Source organism: Coregonus clupeaformis, chromosome 9 (genome assembly GCF_020615455.1).
Source record: "Coregonus clupeaformis isolate EN_2021a chromosome 9, ASM2061545v1, whole genome shotgun sequence".
Lineage (NCBI taxonomy): Eukaryota > Metazoa > Chordata > Actinopteri > Salmoniformes > Salmonidae > Coregonus > Coregonus clupeaformis.
Window position 1 is genome coordinate 29,519,363 of NC_059200.1, and position 19,854 is coordinate 29,539,216.

At 43.5% G+C, this 19,854-nt stretch overlaps 1 protein-coding gene across 3 annotated transcripts; it reads right to left on the minus strand.

The window, feature by feature from the left end:
* Positions 1 to 3,316: 3,316 nt before the first annotated feature.
* On the minus strand, positions 3,317 to 10,429 carry LOC121573805 (forkhead box protein N4-like). Of its 3 annotated transcripts, none has more exons than XM_041886111.2 (8): positions 10,297 to 10,429; positions 6,928 to 7,213; positions 6,713 to 6,826; positions 6,406 to 6,557; positions 6,150 to 6,246; positions 5,810 to 6,023; positions 4,648 to 4,995; positions 3,317 to 4,469 (listed from the first exon to the last, which is right to left on the minus strand). In XM_041886111.2, the coding sequence occupies exons 2-8, from the start codon at positions 7,162 to 7,164 to the stop codon at positions 4,237 to 4,239; spliced, it is 1,395 nt and encodes a 464-aa protein (XP_041742045.2). In that variant the 5' UTR covers positions 7,165 to 7,213; positions 10,297 to 10,429; the 3' UTR covers positions 3,317 to 4,236. The 3 variants fall into 3 exon arrangements, with proteins under 3 accessions (XP_041742045.2, XP_041742046.2, XP_041742044.2); XM_041886112.2 differs by lacking the exon at positions 10,297 to 10,429 and adding an exon at positions 9,519 to 9,593; XM_041886110.2 differs by lacking the exon at positions 10,297 to 10,429 and adding an exon at positions 9,191 to 9,507.
* Between the last annotated feature and the right edge of the window lie 9,425 nt (positions 10,430 to 19,854).

Sequence of the window (19,854 nt, forward strand, 5' to 3'; positions counted from 1 at the left end):
GGAGGGCACCCTGACCTCTGGTGGCTGTGGAATATACCTACAGGAAGAATAGTTTATACAAAACGTCCTCATGTCCTCAACAGCAGAAGCTGAGATGTCAAGTATCTACAGATGGAAAAATGTAAATATGCTTACCTCAGGTGTGCAGACAAAACAACTTGGAATCCCCCAGTGATGAAGGCTCTGGCGATGAAGATGAACTGTGAGAGCAACCCGTAGCGAGGGAGTATGAGAGATGAGATGCCAGCAGAGCAGGAATGAAGAAGGGAGTAGTCTCTACAGCCAATCAGGGACTAACTGGGTCAGTTAAGAGTTAATGCCCTTGATTACCAAGGTTCTGAAATCTGGGACATGGCCAAGGTGAAGAGAGCATTTACCTCCCAACACAAGAGTACAGGGGCAGAATGCACATCGCCATGCTTTTCTTCCTGCCAATCTGATCGATCACAAACAACATCACAAAAAGTCCTGCAGAGACAGAACAAAAAATAAACAGACAAGGCCGCACAGATACAGAATGTCCCACTCATTTTGTATATATATATTCTTTTTCGTATTGGTCCCCCGTGGGAATCAAACCCACAACCCTGGCGTTGCAAGCTCCATGCTCTACTAATTGAGCCACACTCAACATATCAGCAGAACACAAGCTTCCATTCCATTGAATTACTTTGATGAACTGTATCTACTGTAAATAAATGCATTAAATGTTGTTGGAAATTCAGCTAAGGTGGTCCCCAGTAGCTTTTTGTTATCGTCTAACGTCAAGTATTTGCATTCCAGGTCGCACTTTGGCTCAATCTTGGCACCTTGGGTGATGACTGGAGGTACAAAACATTTACATTAAGTCAAAGGTTCTAGAAAAGAAACTAGAAAAGCAGGCTTGCAGGACTGTTTTACATGTTTCATTGTTAGAGCGGTGTAGGAGTTTCTGCTTGTGACTATCAAAAGGGAAGTTTCAACCTTTTAAAGAGTAACATGCAGACCATCTATCACTCACAACCACACACATCTCCTGCCTGGAGTAGCTCAGAGGTCAGGAGGACCAGGCCATAGTAGAAGGCATTGGCAAACCTGAGGCAGAAACCATACAAACACAGAGATCATACGAAGGGCCCAACTCTAGGTTTCAAAGGTTTTCAATTTCAGAACTGTGAGGAGAGGATGCACTGGTTGAATCGAGATGGTGAGCTAATGAGATACCAGAATAATGAGAGCAAAATGGACTTACCATATAAACCACAGGAGAATAGTGCTTCTGCAATAATGAGGAGTTGAGAGATCTCGGATCCTACCACGATCCTCCTGCCTCAAAAATATGGGAAAAGCACACACCCAAGCAAGTGTTGTGAATACACAAACACAGTTCTAAGCTAAGCAAGAGGATCTCAGATGGTCTCAGATAAACACTTCCAACATGAATGCACACACACACACACACCACATGAACTATACAGTCTCACCTGTTTATTGGCAATTAGTTCCCCATGGGGCATGGTTTTCCCGTTGTCGGCAGCAATGTGTCTTAACGTTTTCATAGCATTTTCCCGAAAGCGCATGGAAGTGGGCACTCTCGGGCAGCCACTGTATCAGACACAGACACACACATGAACACAGACACTGACACATGCATATACTGTAACACACTTCATCCACTACCTATGTGTTCAGTAACATCCACCTTGGTGATGAATGTCAACCATTTTGTTTCAGAACCATAGATACCGCAGGTCTCAGAGTAGCAATACTTACAAAACAGAGCCCACCAGGGGTGCAGTAGACAGGCCAAGCAGCCAGAGCCAGCCAATGGTATGCATGATCCAGATGGACAGAAAGTACCTCAATCAGCATAATGCAGGTGGCCCTTGACTTCATCAGGAGGAACTCAGAGTACAATGTCCATTAATTAATCTATAAATATGATTTTTAACCCTGATGCAGAGCACAACTATAGGGAATTCAAATAAGCACTGCATAGCACATTAGCTGCTATACTGGCAATGGACGGCCTGGTATTGGTCAAAAAGTGAAACCGTTACCTTGGCTATAAAATAACAGGTTCCACAGAATCAGTTACATTCCATAAAAAATTAACTACTTTAACAGTAAGCATTTTAATAACAAAAGGCCGTATATTTTCTGGTTCAGAATAATTGAGTCTGGAACCAGTTCTATAACTCAGACGGGGCTACAAATAGACTTGTTTTGTTCCTGGTTTGAGCGTTATTGTTGCTCTGCCATCTTCACAGATCTAACTGTCCCAAGAGAGAATGTGGATGTGCTACAATAACAGTGTGTTCTGTTGATTCAGCCTGATCAGCTCCACTGCACACAACCACATTTAGGAAAGCTCTGGGTTCAACCCTGATTGAGAGAATAATGCAGTAATTTTCAAAAACACCAGTAATTAAGGCAGCAGAACTAACGCAGGTGAATTAATGTAGCAGGTTAGGAGAATGAGGTTAATGTCAGGAAAAGGGTTAGGGTTAGGCTTAGCTACAATGCTACGGTTGTCAACAACTGTTGTCCCCGGCGCGACCACTAGATTGGGCTGTTGTAAGCCTACCCCATCTAGCCACAACGGTAGAAACGTAAACAAACCATCTGTGGCGACAAATCATCAGTATCATAACTAATGGAGGCTGCTGAGGGGAGGACGGCTCATAATAATGGCTGGAACGGAGGAAATGGAATGGCATGAAACACATGGAAACCATTCCACCCATTCCGCTCCAGCCATTATCACGAGCCAGTCCTCCCCAATTAAAGTGCCACCAACCTCCTGTGATCATAACAGGTGTTGTTGAGTTGGTTAAACCTGCTGGGGCATATTGTATCTCAAATTACAGTCAGTCATCCAATAGGAATAAAGCCCGCAGGGAAGGTGAGGGAGGAGTTACATATAATTGTAAACAACTTTTTGGGAGAGGGAGGAACAAGAATATAAAAGACAATTAACTTAAAACCATTGGCCTCATACTGCCTAATTGTACCATTGTCATTATTATGCATTATGTTTACATACGGATTATACAACACCTTTTACAAATGGTACTTAGGATATGTACAGTACAGAGGAGGCTGGTGAGGGGAGGACGGCTCATAATAATGTCTGGAATGGAGTCAATGGAATGGAATGGTATCAAACATGGAAGTGTGCTTGGTGTGTTTGATACCATTCAAATTATTCCAATCCATTCCAGACTATTACTATGAGCCCATCCTCCGATTTAAAGTGCCACCAGCCACCACTGGTACGGTATGGCTATGAAAATATACACTTTGTTGTAATACCCTAGACTGACAGTAGACGGTGCTCTTGCATCATACGTTTAATTCTAGTTCAGCAGCACTGTGTGCGTTGTGTGAATAAGTACAACACTGAAAAACCTGCAAGAAATCTGGCATCTGAAAATATTTATTCTGAAAATGTTTACAGTTAGAGAAATACCTTGTAGGCACAGGAGTCTATTGTCAGTTTAAAACAGGTGAATCTGCTAAGGCTTTTAACATATCTGTAATACCTTTACATAAATAATCTTTAGTTAAAAATGTTTAGTATTTCTAAAATACATTAACATGTAAAAGTCCTCTATATTACAATATACAATTATTGTTGTAAGGCATGGCTTTAAGAGTAATTTTAGAGCATATACTCAGAGCAAAGTAAATAAATACAAATGAACAAAACAGAAAGCGCTGAGATAATGCCTGCCTAGCAGTACTGTAGTCCTACAAACATAGACTATCAAGCTACAATACCACAGTCAAATCCGGTAAAATAAAAATTATTGTTTGCACAAGCTAGTAAATCAATAAGACTTTTCCTCCACAAGAAATAGATGACAGATGAGTTTCCCCGACAACCTTTTACATATCTTCACAGATGACAACCTTCACAACATTGACTCCAGCTCTTGTAGAAATAAAGTGGCATTGCATTTTACCTCCAAACCATCACACACACAAAAACACTATATACTCATCACTCTAAAAATCTGATAGACCCAATCAAACATGTCTATGCTAGCTGATTTGTGTGCTTCTTAAGTGCTTTGGTGGAGAAACAGAAATCAGTTTAAAAAAAACATCTGATAGACATAAAAGGGGCAAGACATCCTGTCAGGTGGGGGAACGTTCAGGATTCTCATACAGTAGGTGTGGGGACATGCAGGTTCAACAGCAGTGTTCTTCATATAATCTGTCCTGGTGTATATTGGTGTTTCACAGTCAAAGTCAGAGCAGGGCGACGGCCTGGCCCCCAGCCTCTGTGGTGGTGATGTACTGGAAGGGGACAGCAGGTGCCGGGTCCAGGGTGGTGTACAGCCCTGAAACCTCTAGGTCCACCAGGGGCTGTCCAGTGGTGGGGCCAGGCAGCTCACAGTCAGACAGGCACAGAGGAGAGTGGTTAAAGGTACTCAGAGTCTCCAGGCTGAAGCCCTCCTCTCTCATCCCCTCCCATAGGCTCCCTGAGAGACAGAAACAAACACATTATAACCGGTTAAAACAGATCATTAACCAAATCATCCTTGGGTTAAAACAGACAGTTATGCTCAAGACTATCTGTTTTGATAAAGGTGTTCAACAAATATGCCATTTTCATTTTAAACATATGGTAACATCCCTCCGATCCTCATAATAACCCACCGGCAAACTCCATGATACTGGGGTCCAGAGCGTCCACCTCTGTTGTGAAATCAGGGTGGAGGCTGTACAGACTGTGGCTGTTGGCTTGTCTGTAGGGCTGCTGCTGGATGAAGGGGCTGTGGGAGTAGTCTGGGACAGCGTGGAGGGGAGGGGTCCGCCCGGGAACAGGGGAGCTGGGGTCTCCTAGGAGGGTGTGGTTCTGGGCCTGGAGGTAGAAGGGGAGGGATTCCTGCAGATGCCCAGACAGAGGGGAACCACAGGGGTTTGAGGGGAGACACGTCATCCTGGGGTCACAAGGCTTCCTCCGGCAGCCGTCCGGTCGGTCTGTGATCAGCCTGTCCAGCTCATCTGAGAGACATGAACATTAGCTGTAAACAATGAGTTTACACTGAGTGTACAAAACATTAGCAACACCTGCTCTTTGACTGACCAGGTGAATCCAGGTGAAAGCTATGATCCCTTATTGATGTCACTTGTTAAATTCACTTCAATCAGTGTAGATGAAGGGGAGGAGACAGGTTAAATAAGGATTTTTAAGCCTTGAGACAACTGAGACATGGATTGTGTGTGTGCCATTCAGAGAGTGAATAGGCAAGACAAAGTATTTAAGTGCCTTTGAACAGGGTTTGGTAGTAGATGCCAGGCGCACCGGTTTTTGTGTCAAGAAATGCAATGCAGTTGGGTTTTACAGTTTCCCATGTGTATCAAGAATGGTCCACCACCCAAAGGACATCCAGCCAACTTGACACAACTGTGGGAAGCATTGGAGTCAACATGGGCCAGCATCCCTGTGGAACGCTTTCAACACCTTGTAGAGTCCATGCCCTGACGAATTGAGGCTGTTCTTAGGGCAAAAGGGGGTGCAATTCAATATTAGGAAGGTGCTCTTAATTTTTTGAATACTCAGTGGCCTCCTGTAGCTCAGTTGGTAGAGCATGGCGCTTGCAACGCCAGGGTTGTGGGTTCGACTCCCATGGGGGGCCAGTATGAAAAATGTATGCACTCACTAAAACTGTAAGTCGCTCTGGATAAGAGCATCTGCTAAATGACTAAAATAAAAAAAAATAAAAAATGTACATAAGCATTATGTGCTGTTTGTTCATTAGAATGGCTAATTGCTACAATATGGCTAGTCTTTTCACGTCTGCTCTACCATCCTCACCTGGGTTGGCCATGCTGCGGCGGATGGCAGTCAGGTCCTTGCGTTTCCACTTCTGCATCTCTTCCTCCATCTTGTTGATCTTGGCTGGGTTGAGGGCCCACAGACAGCCCTTACGAGTGGAGGAGGAGCCTCCCTGCTTGTTCTCCACCTTCTGAAAGCACTTGTTCAGAGACAGGTTGTGTCTCACAGAGTTCTTCCAGCCGTCAGGCGCCGTCTGTATGGTGGAGAACCATACATCAGTTAAACACATACTGATAATATACAATGTTGCTGATGTTCCCAAACTTCCATGAGCCCAGATAATCTCATGTGTGTAAAGAGGCATCTCCCTGCTCCTCACCTTGAAGTAAGGGAAGTGCTCCTTCATGAAGCCGTAGATCTCACTGACAGGGAGGCTGCCTGTACGGCTGTTCTTCAGAGCCATAGCAATCAGGCAGCTGGTGAAAACAGTCAAATATCATCCATTTTCATTTTTGCTCAGTTCCAATTGTTCAAATTGAGTCTGTTTTTTGATAGTCCCTTTACAAACTGTTTTAAAACTGTACCGATTAAATGTCAATGTAAAATGACCAAGTGAATGTGTTAGTCTGCACTACCTGTAGGAGTAGATAGGTTTGGGGAAGGCATTGGGTTGTTGTAGGAGATCCTGGTTGCTGTGGGGGTTGGTGATGCTCATGCCTGCTGCTTGCTGCTCATACAGGTTATGGCTATGGTAGGAGGGGCTGTTATACAGGCTGCTGGAGGAATGCTGGGAAAAAGGAAACCAAGAGACATATTAGGCCCTCCTTGCATTAATTACGAGTTATAGAGAGATGCAGACAAATACTCTATGCATCTCTCTGTCATAAACTCTTATGTTCATAAGAGTTCAGAAACATTCCTTAACATTTCTGTGGATGTTACCTGTTGGACAGCCTGAGCTGGGCTGTAGGCCTGCTGGGGGGAGTGGTAGTAGTGGGCTGGGGAGGACTGGTATCCTGAGGCAGGCAGACCACTTCCTGGGTACCCTCCTGTCATCTGAAAGATAAAGACACATATGAAGGGAAGAACATGGGTGATTAAAAATAACGAAGACAAATACAACACAAAACAAAAACAGAACCTATTGGAATACTTACATTTCCATTTTCATTGTTGAGGTAGTTCATTCCAAGATAACTGTTCTGTATGTTGCTATGGGGAGGGACAATGGTGTCATGTCCTAGTGCTGTATTCATGTTGCTGTGCTGGTCTGAACCTGGGTGTAGTTCCAGTGGGCTGCTCTGGGGTCCTGTGTTGTTGAAGGCCAGTCTGCCTGTGGCCATCTGCTGCAGCCTGGGTACGTCCACGGTGGTGAGCCAGGACAGAGACTGCATGTCCCCCAGCAGCTCCTCAGTCTGCTGGGACAGCTCAGTGGTCAGCAGCCTGATCGACAGACAAAGGAGCTGCTTAACATCTACTGTAAGGGAGCTAAGTTACCCCTGCAGCCCTCAGTTTATAGAAAGGTCACAGACTGAAACTTTATTCATGGTGCACGTTTCGTCACAATATTGTTTTTAAATGTTCATTTTAGGACTGATGCCCAGCTAAGCATTCTACTCAATGCATGAAAAGCCAAGTGACATTTACTTCTGATGTACTGACCTGTTGCAACCTCTACAACCACTGTGATTATTATTTGACCCTGCTGGTCATCTATGAACGTTTGAACATCTTGGAGAAAAATCTGGCCTTAATGGGCATGTACTGTTATAATCTCCAACCGGCACAGCCAGAAGGGGATTGGCCACCCCTCAGAGCCTGGTTCCTCTCTAGGTTTCTTCCTAGATTTCTGCCTGTCTAGGGAGTTTTTCCTAGCCACCGTGCTTCTACATCTGCATTGCTTGTTGTTTGGGGTTTTAGGCTGGGTTTCTGTATAGCACTTTGTGACATCTGCTGATGTAAAAAGGGCTTTATAAATACATTTGATTGATTGATAGATTGCTTGAATATGCTGCGGCATCTGTAGAATGTTGATAACAATGGCAACGATGCGACCGAGTGACGAAGGTGCAACCCATGAATCGCGTGTCTTCTCTGATTTAGTTTATTTTTTGACAGAGTTTTACAAACTCCATTTGCACAAATGGCCCTTTCCTTTATTTCAATGACGATTTACTTTCCAGTTCCAGACACTCAAAAATAAGGTAATGTAACATCAGGTGCCCACTGCTCCATTGGCTGAATCACAAATACATAGCCCCCCACAGTATTCAGTATGGAGTAGGGTCGGGTACACTGTGCACATTGTCTGTAACAGTTGGTCTGGCCGTTGAATAATCATTAGTCATTCAAACGACAGTCCCCAGCCCTGCGGCACGTGGCTCTATTGTTTCCAGAGGGCTGTTACCTGATTGTCCCCAACCACTCCACTCCACCCCCATGATGACCAGAGCCTGCATTAATCTGGTTGATTGACAGCTAATTGTCAAGGGAGTTAAACAAGAACCATCTGCCTCTCTGTCACCACCAGACCCTCTGCGCTACAGCCAACCGCTCTAGTGAAGGAGACTCCCTCAGAGGAGCAAGAGCTTGGAAAGCAGGCTTAATACTGTTGACTCTTCTAAACAGACATTAAAATAACATGCACGCTCCTGCCTTTATAAAGCTTTTTTTTTTTGCGTATAAAATGACATCAGTCTCGTCTTACATTTGGTTAGGTTAGTTCACAATAGTTCGTCTTTCGTGGGGAATCTAATTTTTCACAGTTACAAACGTAACATTTGAGCTCCACCCACACATTGTTATCAGTAGGCAGATTGGGCGAGTTCATTTTGCGTGGCTTGGTGCCCTGGGTGGGTGGAGTTTACACATTTTAGACCATTCCATTGGTCCTTAAATGAGCTCTCCACCCACCTGGTGCACTGGGCAATGCAAAATGAACTGGCCCATTCTTATGTTTAGTCACATGATAAAAACAAAGTGTTGCTTAGAGACCCTGTGTGGTCAGTGTCATGCCCACAAACCAGAAAGGGAATGGTTAATAACTATAAGTTCTATAATGTGAAAACACGGTCTATAAACTGTAATAGGCAATACAATTACAAGTTTGATTGTGGTTAATTTGACAGTCAGGTTTTGGTCAATGTGTTGAATTAACTCCATTGTAAGTAGGCTAATGACTGAAGAGCTGATCTGGTTTTCATTCAATGAGCCATAGGCTATAAGTTAAGAAACTAGTTAAGAAACATAAGAAATTAGGCTACAGTGAGAACATTACAATAAAGTTACATTACTGTGGGAACAGAATATTCAGCATGAAAAAAGTGACTGTAGTTCATTCAAGGACAATTTGACTGAAAACAATCTCTGAACTTGATTGCTTCAAAAGTAACTTAACATAAAATCTGAAAAAACACAAACCTTTTTGAGGGAAACATCCATGTAACAGTGCCACAAAGAATACCCCTCAATTCAGCTAGCACAAAATAATGATTCCTTCTGACATAAAAATCCCTACTTCCCTGAATAAAAATCCCTACTTCCCTGTCAACAATGTCGCTAGGTGAACTCCAAATAAACACAACGAGAAGGCTATAGACAAGCAGGTCCAGTGCACTGAGCAATAACGTAGCTGATGTAGCTAAGCTCTGATTGATGAGGAGAAAAGCTGTTCTTTACTCTCTTTACTCTCTCCACTCTAGGAAGAAGTGTTTGATGTGTGAACGATGTGTCCACCACCTTTGCTTACCAGTACAAATTAGACAGGCAGTCAAGCAAGTCCTCCCCCAAGGGTTTCTACAAGCAGTGTCCCCTTGTATCTATTTTGAGGCTACCCCTCCGAAGTCCCTTCCACCAGACACCCAGGGATAGATCCCCCCCAACAGTGAAACAGAGCTGAAAAAACAGAGCTGATGGGCTCTGACATATCCATTCAGACCAACAATTATTAATTGTAATGGGTTTTTTCTGCATATTTTCGGGGACACACAGAGAGAAGGGGGGGGGGGGTGAAATAAAGATATATTAGAGCGAGAGAGAGAGCGAGAGAGAGGCTCCTAGCAAACAATAACTTGAAGGTTCCAAGCTTTTCAGAGTTAATTCAGACCGGTGACAGCCTGGTGATGTATCATTAGATAGTTTTACCTGAAATCCTGTGATGAGGTGTGATGAATGATTAAAGTTAACATTACTTTCAGAATTTCTGAATATCGCTGTCATGCTGGCGCAGAAATAGCCACCGTTAACTAACATTACTTGACAAACCTGGCACACTGCCAGACAACAGCTAGCTAGCTAACCACAGTGATACAGCTAGCTTTACATTTACACTAGTAGCTACGTAGCTGTTTCAACTAACGTTAGTTACCTGACCCATACCTGACTGTCTAGCTAGCTACAGTAGCTCGTTTCAAGTTAGCTCCCAATGCTAGTATGAGAAATGTATTTACTGAGCTAGCTAGCTAGCTAGATATCAGATACGTTACATGAAATGTAAAAAACACCTGTGTAAACAACCCCTTGCTAACCTGTTCTGAAAGAATCAACGTTGAGTTTGAGTCCATTCATTAACCTTCCAAACCGTTTCAAAACTCCCTCTTCTGTCACCCGACTGCCTAAGTGTGTCCACTGCACTCTGCAAGGAGCTGTTCATCAGCACCACTGTCACTGTCTGGTTCGAATTTTGACCCCGCGCGCTCGATCGCGCGGTTTGATGGGATGCAGCGGGAAGGTGTTCGAGGAGGCGCAATGATAGCAGTGAAATAAACACATTTACATTTACATTTTAGTCATTTAGCAGACGCTCTTATCCAGAGTGACTTACAGTTAGTGAATACATCTTTTTTTTTTTTATACTGGCCCCCCGTGGGAATCGAACCCACAACCCTGGCGTTGCAAACGCCATGCTCTATCAACTGAGCTACATCCCTGCCGGCCATTCCCTCCCCTACCCTGGACGACGCTGGGCCAATTGTGCGCCGCCCATGAGTCTCCCGGTCGCGGCCGGCTGCGACAGAGCCTACACCAGTGAAAGCAGCAAACAACATAGACAGGTGGGAATGATGGTCATTTTAAGGGAAGGGGACTAAACAGTTTGCAGATATTGATCTTACTTGTATGAAAATGTTTAGCATATATTTTGCTCACATAATGATCCCGCTAAACAAGTATTTAGATAACCTAGGCCAGGGACCATCAACTAGATTGAGCCGCGGGCCGACTTTTTCTGGAGCGGATGGTCAGGGGGCCGGAACAGAATTACAAATAATTTGTAGACTCCAAATTGACCGCAAGAAGCCCAAACATATATAATGTTTGACTAAAACATCATAATTTCAAACCTTGCTTACATTTGTATACGATCACGTGTCTTTATATTATGGGTGGGAATACTTGGGAACAGATTTCACTTGGAGCAGATTTCCTGGTGTTTTTACAGTCTTTTATGGCCAACAATGACAATTCCAATTTCTTTGCTCAGAAAACTTGGGGGAGGGGGGCAAATAAACCCACCCGCGGGCCAAATTCAGTTGGGGAACACTGGCCTAGACCCTCCACTCGAATGCCTGTATTTGAATACTTTGTAGCACTGTCAATTAATGGAATGGGAAAGTCGTCGTCGTCGTCCCCGTCCCCCCATCAGAACAAGTATTTCCCATAAGTTAATAATGCCAACACACTCTGAGTTGTGCAACTTGCCCCTCCCCTCCACCTGACATAGGCCTAATTTTGGTACAGAGATGACATGTTATCAACAGCAGCCAGCAGAAAATGATTAGGCAACTGTATATTGTGTAGGATCATTATCAGTCTGATGTAGACTATACTGCAACCTTAAGCTTACTATCAAGAGTTCCAGCCAGAGAAGTGTTAGAATGACAGTGTGTGCCTTTTTACTACACAGAGTATGATTCTATGTACAGTGGGGGAAAAAAGTATTTAGTCAGCCACCAATTGTGCAAGTTCTCCCACTTAAAAAGATGAGAGAGGCCTGTAATTTCCATCATAGGTACACGTTACCTATGACAGACAAATTGAGGAAAAAAAATCCAGATTATCACATTGTAGGATTTTTTATGAATTTATTAGCAAATTATAGTGGAAAATAAGTATTTGGTCACCTACAAACAAGCAAGATTTCTGGCTTTCACAGACCTGTAACTTCTTCTTTAAGAGGCTCCTCTGTCCTCCACTCGTTACCTGTATTACTGGCACCTGTTTGAACTTGTTATCAGTATAAAAGACACCTGTCCACAACCTCAAACAGTCACACTCCAAACTCCACTATGGCCAAGACCAAAGAGCTGTCAAAGGACACCAGAAACAAAATTGTAGACCTGCACCAGGCTAGGAAGACTGAATCTGCAATAGATAAGCAGCTTGGTTTGAAGAAATCAACTGTGGGAGCAATTATTAGGAAATGGAAGACATACAAGACCACTGATAATCTCCCTCGATCTGGGGCTCCACGCAAGATCTCACCCTGTGGGGTCAAAATGATCACAAGAACGGTGAGCAAAAATCCCAGAACCACACGTGGGACCTAGTGAATGACCTGCAGAGAGCTGGGATCAAAGCAACAAAGCCTACCATCAGTAACACACTACGCCGCCAGGGACTCAAATCCTGCAGTGCCAGACGTGTCCCCCTGCTTAAGCCAGTACATGTCCAGGCCCGTCTGAAGTTTGCTAGAGTGCATTTGGATGATCCAGAAGAGGATTGGGAGAATGTCATATGGTCAGATGACACCAAAATAGAACTTTTTGGTAAAAACTCAACTCGTCGCGTTTGGAGGACAAAGAATGGTGAGTTGCATCCAAAGAACACCATACCTACTGTGAAGCATGGGGGTGGAAACATCATGCTTTGGGGCTGTTTTTCTGCAAAGGGACCAGGACGACTGATCCGTGTAAAGGAAAGAATGAATGGGGCCATTTATCGTGAGATTTTGAGTGAAAACCTCCTTCCATCAGCAAGGGCATTGAAGATGAAACGTGGCTGGGTCTTTCAGCATGACAATGATCCCAAACACACCGCCCGGGCAACGAAGGAGTGGCTTCGTAAGAAGCATTTCAAGGTCCTGGAGTGGCCTAGCCAGTCTCCAGATCTCAACCCCATAGAAAATATTTGGAGGGAGTTGAAAGTCCGTGTTGCCCAGCGACAGCCCCAAAACATCACTGCTCTAGAGGAGATCTGCATGGAGGAATGGGCCAAAATACCAGCAACAGTGTGTGAAAACCTTGTGAAGACTTACAGAAAACGTTTGACCTGTGTCATTGCCAACAAAGGGTATATAACAAAGTATTGAGAAACTTTTGTTATTGACCAAATACTTATTTTCCACCATAATTTGCAAATAAATTCATTAAAAATCCTACAATGTGATTTTCTGGAGATTTTTTTTTCTCATTTTGTCTGTCATAGTTGACATGTACGGTACATGTCAACTATGACATGATGTACCTATGATGAAAATTACAGGCCTCTCTCATCTTTTTAAGTGGGAGAACTTGCACAATTGGTGGCTGACTAAATACTTTTTTCCCCCACTGTATATTGCAATAATATATTATCACATTGGAGATTTGTCTATGTCTGCTAGGCATTCTGTCTAGTGCTCTCTGCAGAATGTTACAGGGAATGAGGCCAACCTAAAAAAAACAGAAGAAGAAAATTAGGACACCATGACAGCCAGTTTGCAAGGGCTGTTGCATTATGGGTTGTCCATAAATCCAGGTGCTATAGGTAAGGATGTGTGTCCTAATTTAACGTTTATAGAGCTGCTCTCGCCCTTGTATCAGGCTCCCACTTCTCAGCAAGCATCCCATAACACACAGCTGAGCTGCCCTCCTCCTTCTCTGTCCTATCCAGATCTGATTCAGCTTCTATCGGCCTGGACTTGTCAGAACAACCTGTCCAGAAGAATCCTCCTTTTTAAGCACATTATATAAAACCATGTACATGTACTCAAAGGTAAGATATTTGTAATTTTATTTGTCATTTGATTTTCAATGCATGTTGAACAATTTTTCAATATCTCCAATAACCTTCTCCACTATCTCTAAACAAACCGAGCTGCATTTCCATACTGTAGATCAGTGAAATTGCATTTAACCTAAATGATTGCGTTTTAGAATACTGTTATTTTATTGCATTATCATTATATTACTTTATTATCAGCTGTATGCATTTGGCCATGGTATCCTAGCAGAACGTCTATTGCTCACTGAACATGGCAGAGATTCAGAAGGCTACTACAGTAACCTGGCTAGTCTTGACCTTTAGAGTCCAGCTCTGTCCTCGGCTATCTATTTGCTCCTATAAATAAAGTATTAGTTGAATGTTGAGTTGTATGGGACTAATTGAGCAGGTGAATATTAATTTGGCTATCCTGTGATGCCTTGTCCCATGCCCTTTAAGGAGGCAGAGTTGTGCTGTAATTGGTCTGATTTTTAACCTATGATGTTCTGAGAGGTTAAGGGGTCACTGTTTCCATCCCCAGGCACATATTACCTAATATGCTGGTGTAGCTGGTTTTGTGTGTGTGTGTGTGTGTATGTGTATTTACCTGTGTTTTTGTGGTGTGTGGGGGGTCTTGGGTACATTGGTGCCCTGCTGCAGGAAGAGGTGTGTGTGTATTGTGTGGCGAAGGTTAGTGGTTAAGTGCCTTGTTCGAGGGCACAACGCCCTGGGATTTGAACCGGCAACCCTTCGGTTAAAGGCCAGCTTCTCTAACTTCAAGGCTACTGCTGCCCCCTATTGATGATAAGATAGAACAATGAAAAACATTGGTGTGTATGGGTTCTGATATCCCATTTCATTGAACGATAGAATGAGAGTAAGGTAGGACAGATGATGACCTTACCGCTTGACTGGAGTGGACTTTGATGACTAAGGGATACCGCTTGTTCCCCCCATTACAGAGACATAAAGTGTCAGGAAGAGTAGAAAATTAGAGTTCATGTATGAGAGAGGGGCAAGGGGGGTTATGTGTGGGGTTATCAAATCGTAGCCCTCAAACACAGCATGAAATCTGTAATGGGAAAATCAACCCCCTGACTCTGGTGTAATTGGATTTTACAGGGACTCATGCTAAATCAGAGAGCTGTAGGTAGGTAGCACAAAGCTTGTTAAGGCTAGACAAGCCTCACCACAGGCTAGAGGGGCAGGGTGCACAGGACGTGTGGTGTGATTGTGAATATATGGGTGGGTGTTTGGTAGGGAGAAAATGAACTGCTCAAAATGGTTCAGTGTTTCCCATAAATTACCTTAAAAGTTACAGTAGTCTCTGGGAATGTAAGCCTCTATGTAACATTGTTTGGAAAGAATATAACTTAAGTTGATATGGTGGGAGTCAAGTTATCTCTTCTGTTTTAATTTTCAGTAGTGGCTAAAATGTATGTTCTTTGTTTTGAATGTCTCCTCTCTGTTTAATCAGTGTGGCTGTAATGCAAGATGCCTATGTTAATGTTTACAGGATGCTCAACTTTACATTTTAAACAGTCAGAATGAGAGGGCAATGTTATGCTTCCCACAAGCCTGTCACAACCCAACACATTACTTAGTACTAATCTACAAGATAGGGAAGGTGGTCATCAATACTTAGTTTTTTCTTCATCTTAAATAATCGTTCTGGATAACAATGTTATTTATGGTTAGTTAAATCATGTATGATCTGTTTGAATGAAAATGAGAACAAACTTGATATATATTGTTTAAAGATGACAGGGAAAGCCAGCATAGTACTGTATGTCCCTCTTACTGCAGCACAGGCTGGTATTGACAGCAGCTTTAAGATGCACTGAGAGGACAATAGTTTCATCCCAACAGGCCCGTTACTGTAGCTTCACCTTGGTATTTATGAGTGGTTTGTAATTAGTCAGAAATGTATCTGCCTAATCAAAGATCAGTAACACAATACCTGCACTGTAATTTCGTGTGAGGAGGAGGACGAGGATGAGGAGGGGGGCTTGGAGCAGATAGAGTTTCTGCATCCTTGTGTTATACACACACTGACGCACGCAAGCCTGCACACATACACACACTGTATGTGTCAGTGGACACTCAGGTGAAGCACTGAATGAGACTTTCCTGCCTAGGCTTCATGAATGATTAACTATCTTAGAGCTTCCAGAGCCAACTAACTCAGTATGGTCTCAGTATGGACAGGACCGGAGTGACACTCCAGCAGGAAGTACTAGTCCACACTGAGACACTCCCCACGAACCGCTCCCCAGAACCTGGCCAGTTCTTTCAGAGAGCATGTGAGTCAGAGGGACAGAGGAAAGCAGTGTGACAGTGAGGTGATACGGTCAAAGGGACATACCTGTGTCTGAGTCGCCAGAGGCTAAAAGTGGCTCTAGAATGAGAGGACTGCTCGGTTGCTAGAACAGCCCCAGGACGAGAGTTCCCCTTTACTGTGAACTCGGGGACGATAGTTGGAAGTTGTTTGATCCATTACAAGACCTATTCAGCCATGACTCACATGGCTTTGGAGATGAGTGAGGTAATACTGCAGTGTGTGTTTTTTTGTGTGTCTGTGTGCTTCCCCTCTGTTTGATAGAACGGCATATTGATAAAGTCGCACATGCAAAAATGACTGTTCCCCAATGTTATTTTACTTTTTAATTTTTTGTCATTTAGCAGACCCTTTTATCCAGAGCGACTTACAGGAGCAATTAGGGTTAAGTGCCTTGCTCACCACTTATGAAGACCACCATCTAAAGCTTCAACCTTTGCCAGACTCTTTTAAATATCTAATACAGTGGTAAAATACATACTGTATACAGTATTGTTTTCTACCACATTATAGTATGCTGTATTTGATCTCTATAATTTAAGCTATATAAAGGGACCATTGTAGGATGAGATACAGAACCGTGACGCTCAGGTTTCTCTGGACACCTGGAGCCCCCTAAACATGTGTGTGTTGCCCTGGGTGATGTGTGGTGTCAGTCTGTGGCCCATGAGAAGTGCTCTCTTTCAGGAGCCTAATGGCCACTTTGTGACAGAGTAACAGGATCCTGTCCCAAAGTGGGGAGCCTGGGACAATCCGCTTTAGCCTGCCATTAAATGTAGGTGTCTTGTTGTTCATTTTCCACCTTTGCTTGTGTCATTCCTCTCTATCCACATCTATTTCTATCCCCTTAACCCTTGTAATTCAGCCCCTATTTGTGCTCCCAGACACCTCTCTCTCTCTCTCTCTCTCTCTCTCTCTCTCTCTCTCTCTCTCTCTCTCTCTCTCTCTCTCTCTCTCTCTCTCTCTCTCTCTCTCTCTCTCTCTCTCTCTCTCACACATCCCTCTCCATCCCTCTCTCTCCAAATCCCTCTCTCTCTATCTCCATACCTCTCTCCACATCCCTCAAACCGGACGCAGTTGCCATCTTAAGTGGAGGTCCAATTCACAAACGTTGCCCCCTCGTCCCTCGATTTAGCTTGACGGAGCGAGTGAAGAACTTTGATCACTTGTGGAGTTGATATGGAATTCTGAAATGTATTGGAATAAATGACCAAACTATAAAACTAGCTTGCCAGCTATGGGTAGCTAACTACCTGACAGGAGTGCTAGCTAGCTACGTTAGCTTGCTAGGTACATTAATAGCTATAGTTTTTTTCCCCACGAAGGACGTTGCCTCTCCAAACATCACTCTCCCTCGCTTGGGCAAGGGATGTTTAAGGTACACTCGGATGTGACGATATAAAACGCCATTCAAGGGCTAAGGGTTTAGGGCCGAAGGCTGTCTACTTTGAGTTTGGACTGCAGCCCTGGTGTTATTTTCTTATCTGCCGAGTGTTCTCCTCAGCTCAGATTCCCCCTGAATGGCTGTAGTCTCTGCCTTACGCTCTGAGGCGTACCACCGGCCTGCCCATCCTAATACCAACAGAGCACCAACACATGGGCAGAGCGCCAGGGGCAGGCCTGGCATGCAGCAATACCACTCAGAGCAATTGTCTCTGCTCAGTATTTTAGGCCTGGAACAGGGTGGTCAGGTGTACTAGGGAAGTAGTGTGCAAACTTGATATCAATTTGGAAAGAACCTTGGCAATATAGGAAATAATAAATGTAATGTGTATAATTTAATGGTCCTTCTGTTGTCAACGCTTTAAGAGTGTGTCAAACACAAGTGTAAAGAGAAACTCTTTCTCACACAAGCATGTATGTGCGTACTCGCACACAGAGAGAGAGAGAGAATGGAATGTCAAGACATTTTCACTTTCAATGTGGATAAGAAGGCTCCAGTTCCCAAGTTTATGGTAAGGAGGGGAGAAAGGGAGGTTCTGTATTGTCAGATTGATTCTGACATCTCAAATGGGGAGCCTTCAATGATATTGTTCACCTGTCTCATTGGTTTAATATGATGATGGGCTGGGAGGAGATCGGAGGGAGAGATGGTGGAGGGGAGGAGAGTGCAAAATAAAGAGTGGCTCAAAGGTGGGAGAAATCAACCCCCCACCCCTTCCACATCCCTAACCCAGTTACCCACCTTCCTTGAGGATCAGAATAACAATTCGATAGTAATGAAATCAGAAGACTAAAAAAGATATTCCATTGTTTTTTTCCTCATGATAACTATAGGTGTCATAGCTCAACAAGTCTGAGACCATTACTTCTCCTTATAGTCGGCTCATTGTCATATTAAATACTTGCTTTTGGGGTTCACAGATTAGACAAATACACCCCCCCCCACCACCACCCAACCCTCACCCACACCCCCTGTTGCGCTTTCTCTTGCTCTGTCGTTCCCCTCAGCATTGCCCTCCTTGCAGTAAATAGGCCAAATCTCTTTTGTGTTTTGACTGCCGAGTGTGAAATTGACTGTGACGTTGAATGTTTTCTAATGAATAATTACTAAATAGACATACTGGCTGAATGTGTGGAATGGATTGTAGACTGCTCTTTAAAAAGGTTTCCGCCTTCTTATTCACATGACCAAAAATGCTTTTCACATGCAAGATGGATGGGAGGGGCAATGTGTGATAATTGTATACAAATTATGATCTTTTAATGGATGTTTTCTCAACTTTACAGAAAATTGAAAAAGCCTTTTCAGTGTTGCAAAGCTGGCAACCATGTAAGATGTGACGGGTTGCTGTGCCAGGCTAGGGAGAGGGTAGGAGAGTGGGGGTTGGAAGAGGACGTTTTTTTATTTTTCTTAGAGTAGTGGATTGAAGATGTTTTTAGCACTCCTCTGCCCCCCTGTGTTCTCAGAAATATATCCTGGAGGGCTAGAGTTTTAGGCAGCTTTAGCCTTCTATGTCTTCTGGTAGCATGGTGGGGGTCTGGGTGTGGGCCTTTGGACCATGAGCTTTCAAATCATGCCCGTACATTTACCACAAGGCTCCTATAGTAAACTATTCACTGTAGCTCATTGTAGCTTAGAAGATACACATACAGCGCTGAGAGAGTACATATTTTATCACGTTAAGAACTCGTGCATTTGTGTGTTCACCCACTAGGCACACACTGGTTGAATCAACGTTGTTTCAGCGTCATTTGTCAACCTATTATGACGTGGAATCTACGTGGAAAATACATTTGAATTTGAAAAAAGTAATAAACCAGTACTGTTTTCATCTAATTCAAATCAAGTCAAATTTTATTTGTCACATGCGCCGAATACAACAGGTGTAGACCTTACCGTGAAATACTTACTTACAAGCCCTTAACCAACAATGCAGTTTTAAGAAAATAGAGTTAAGACAATATTTACTAAATAAAATAAAGTAAAATAAATAAATATTGATTACACAATAAAATAACAATAACGAGGCTATATACAGGGGGTACCGGTACCGAGTCAATGTGCGGGGGTACAGGTTAGTCGAGGTAATTTGTACATGTAGGTAGGGGTAAAGTGACTATGCATAGATAATAAACAGCGAGTAGCAGCAGTGTAAAAACAAAGGGAGGGGGTCAATGTAAATAGTCTGGGTGGCCATTTGATTAATTGTTCAGCAGTCTGACACCGCCTAGTATATAGGTCCTGGATGGCAGGAAGCTTGGCCCCAGTGATGTACTGGGCTGTACGCACTACCCTCTGTAGCACCTTACGGTCAGATGCCGAGCAGTTGCTATACCAGGTGGT

Excerpts from the sequence above, each read along its gene's own strand:
- LOC121573805 (XM_041886110.2), bottom strand. Across the intron at positions 6,827-6,927 it reads TCAACAATGAAAATGGAAAT|ATGACAGGAGGGTACCCAGG; the intron begins GTAAGTATTCCA and ends TTTATCTTTCAG. Across the intron at positions 6,247-6,405 it reads AAACCTATCTACTCCTACAG|CTGCCTGATTGCTATGGCTC; the intron begins GTAGTGCAGACT and ends TGTTTTCACCAG.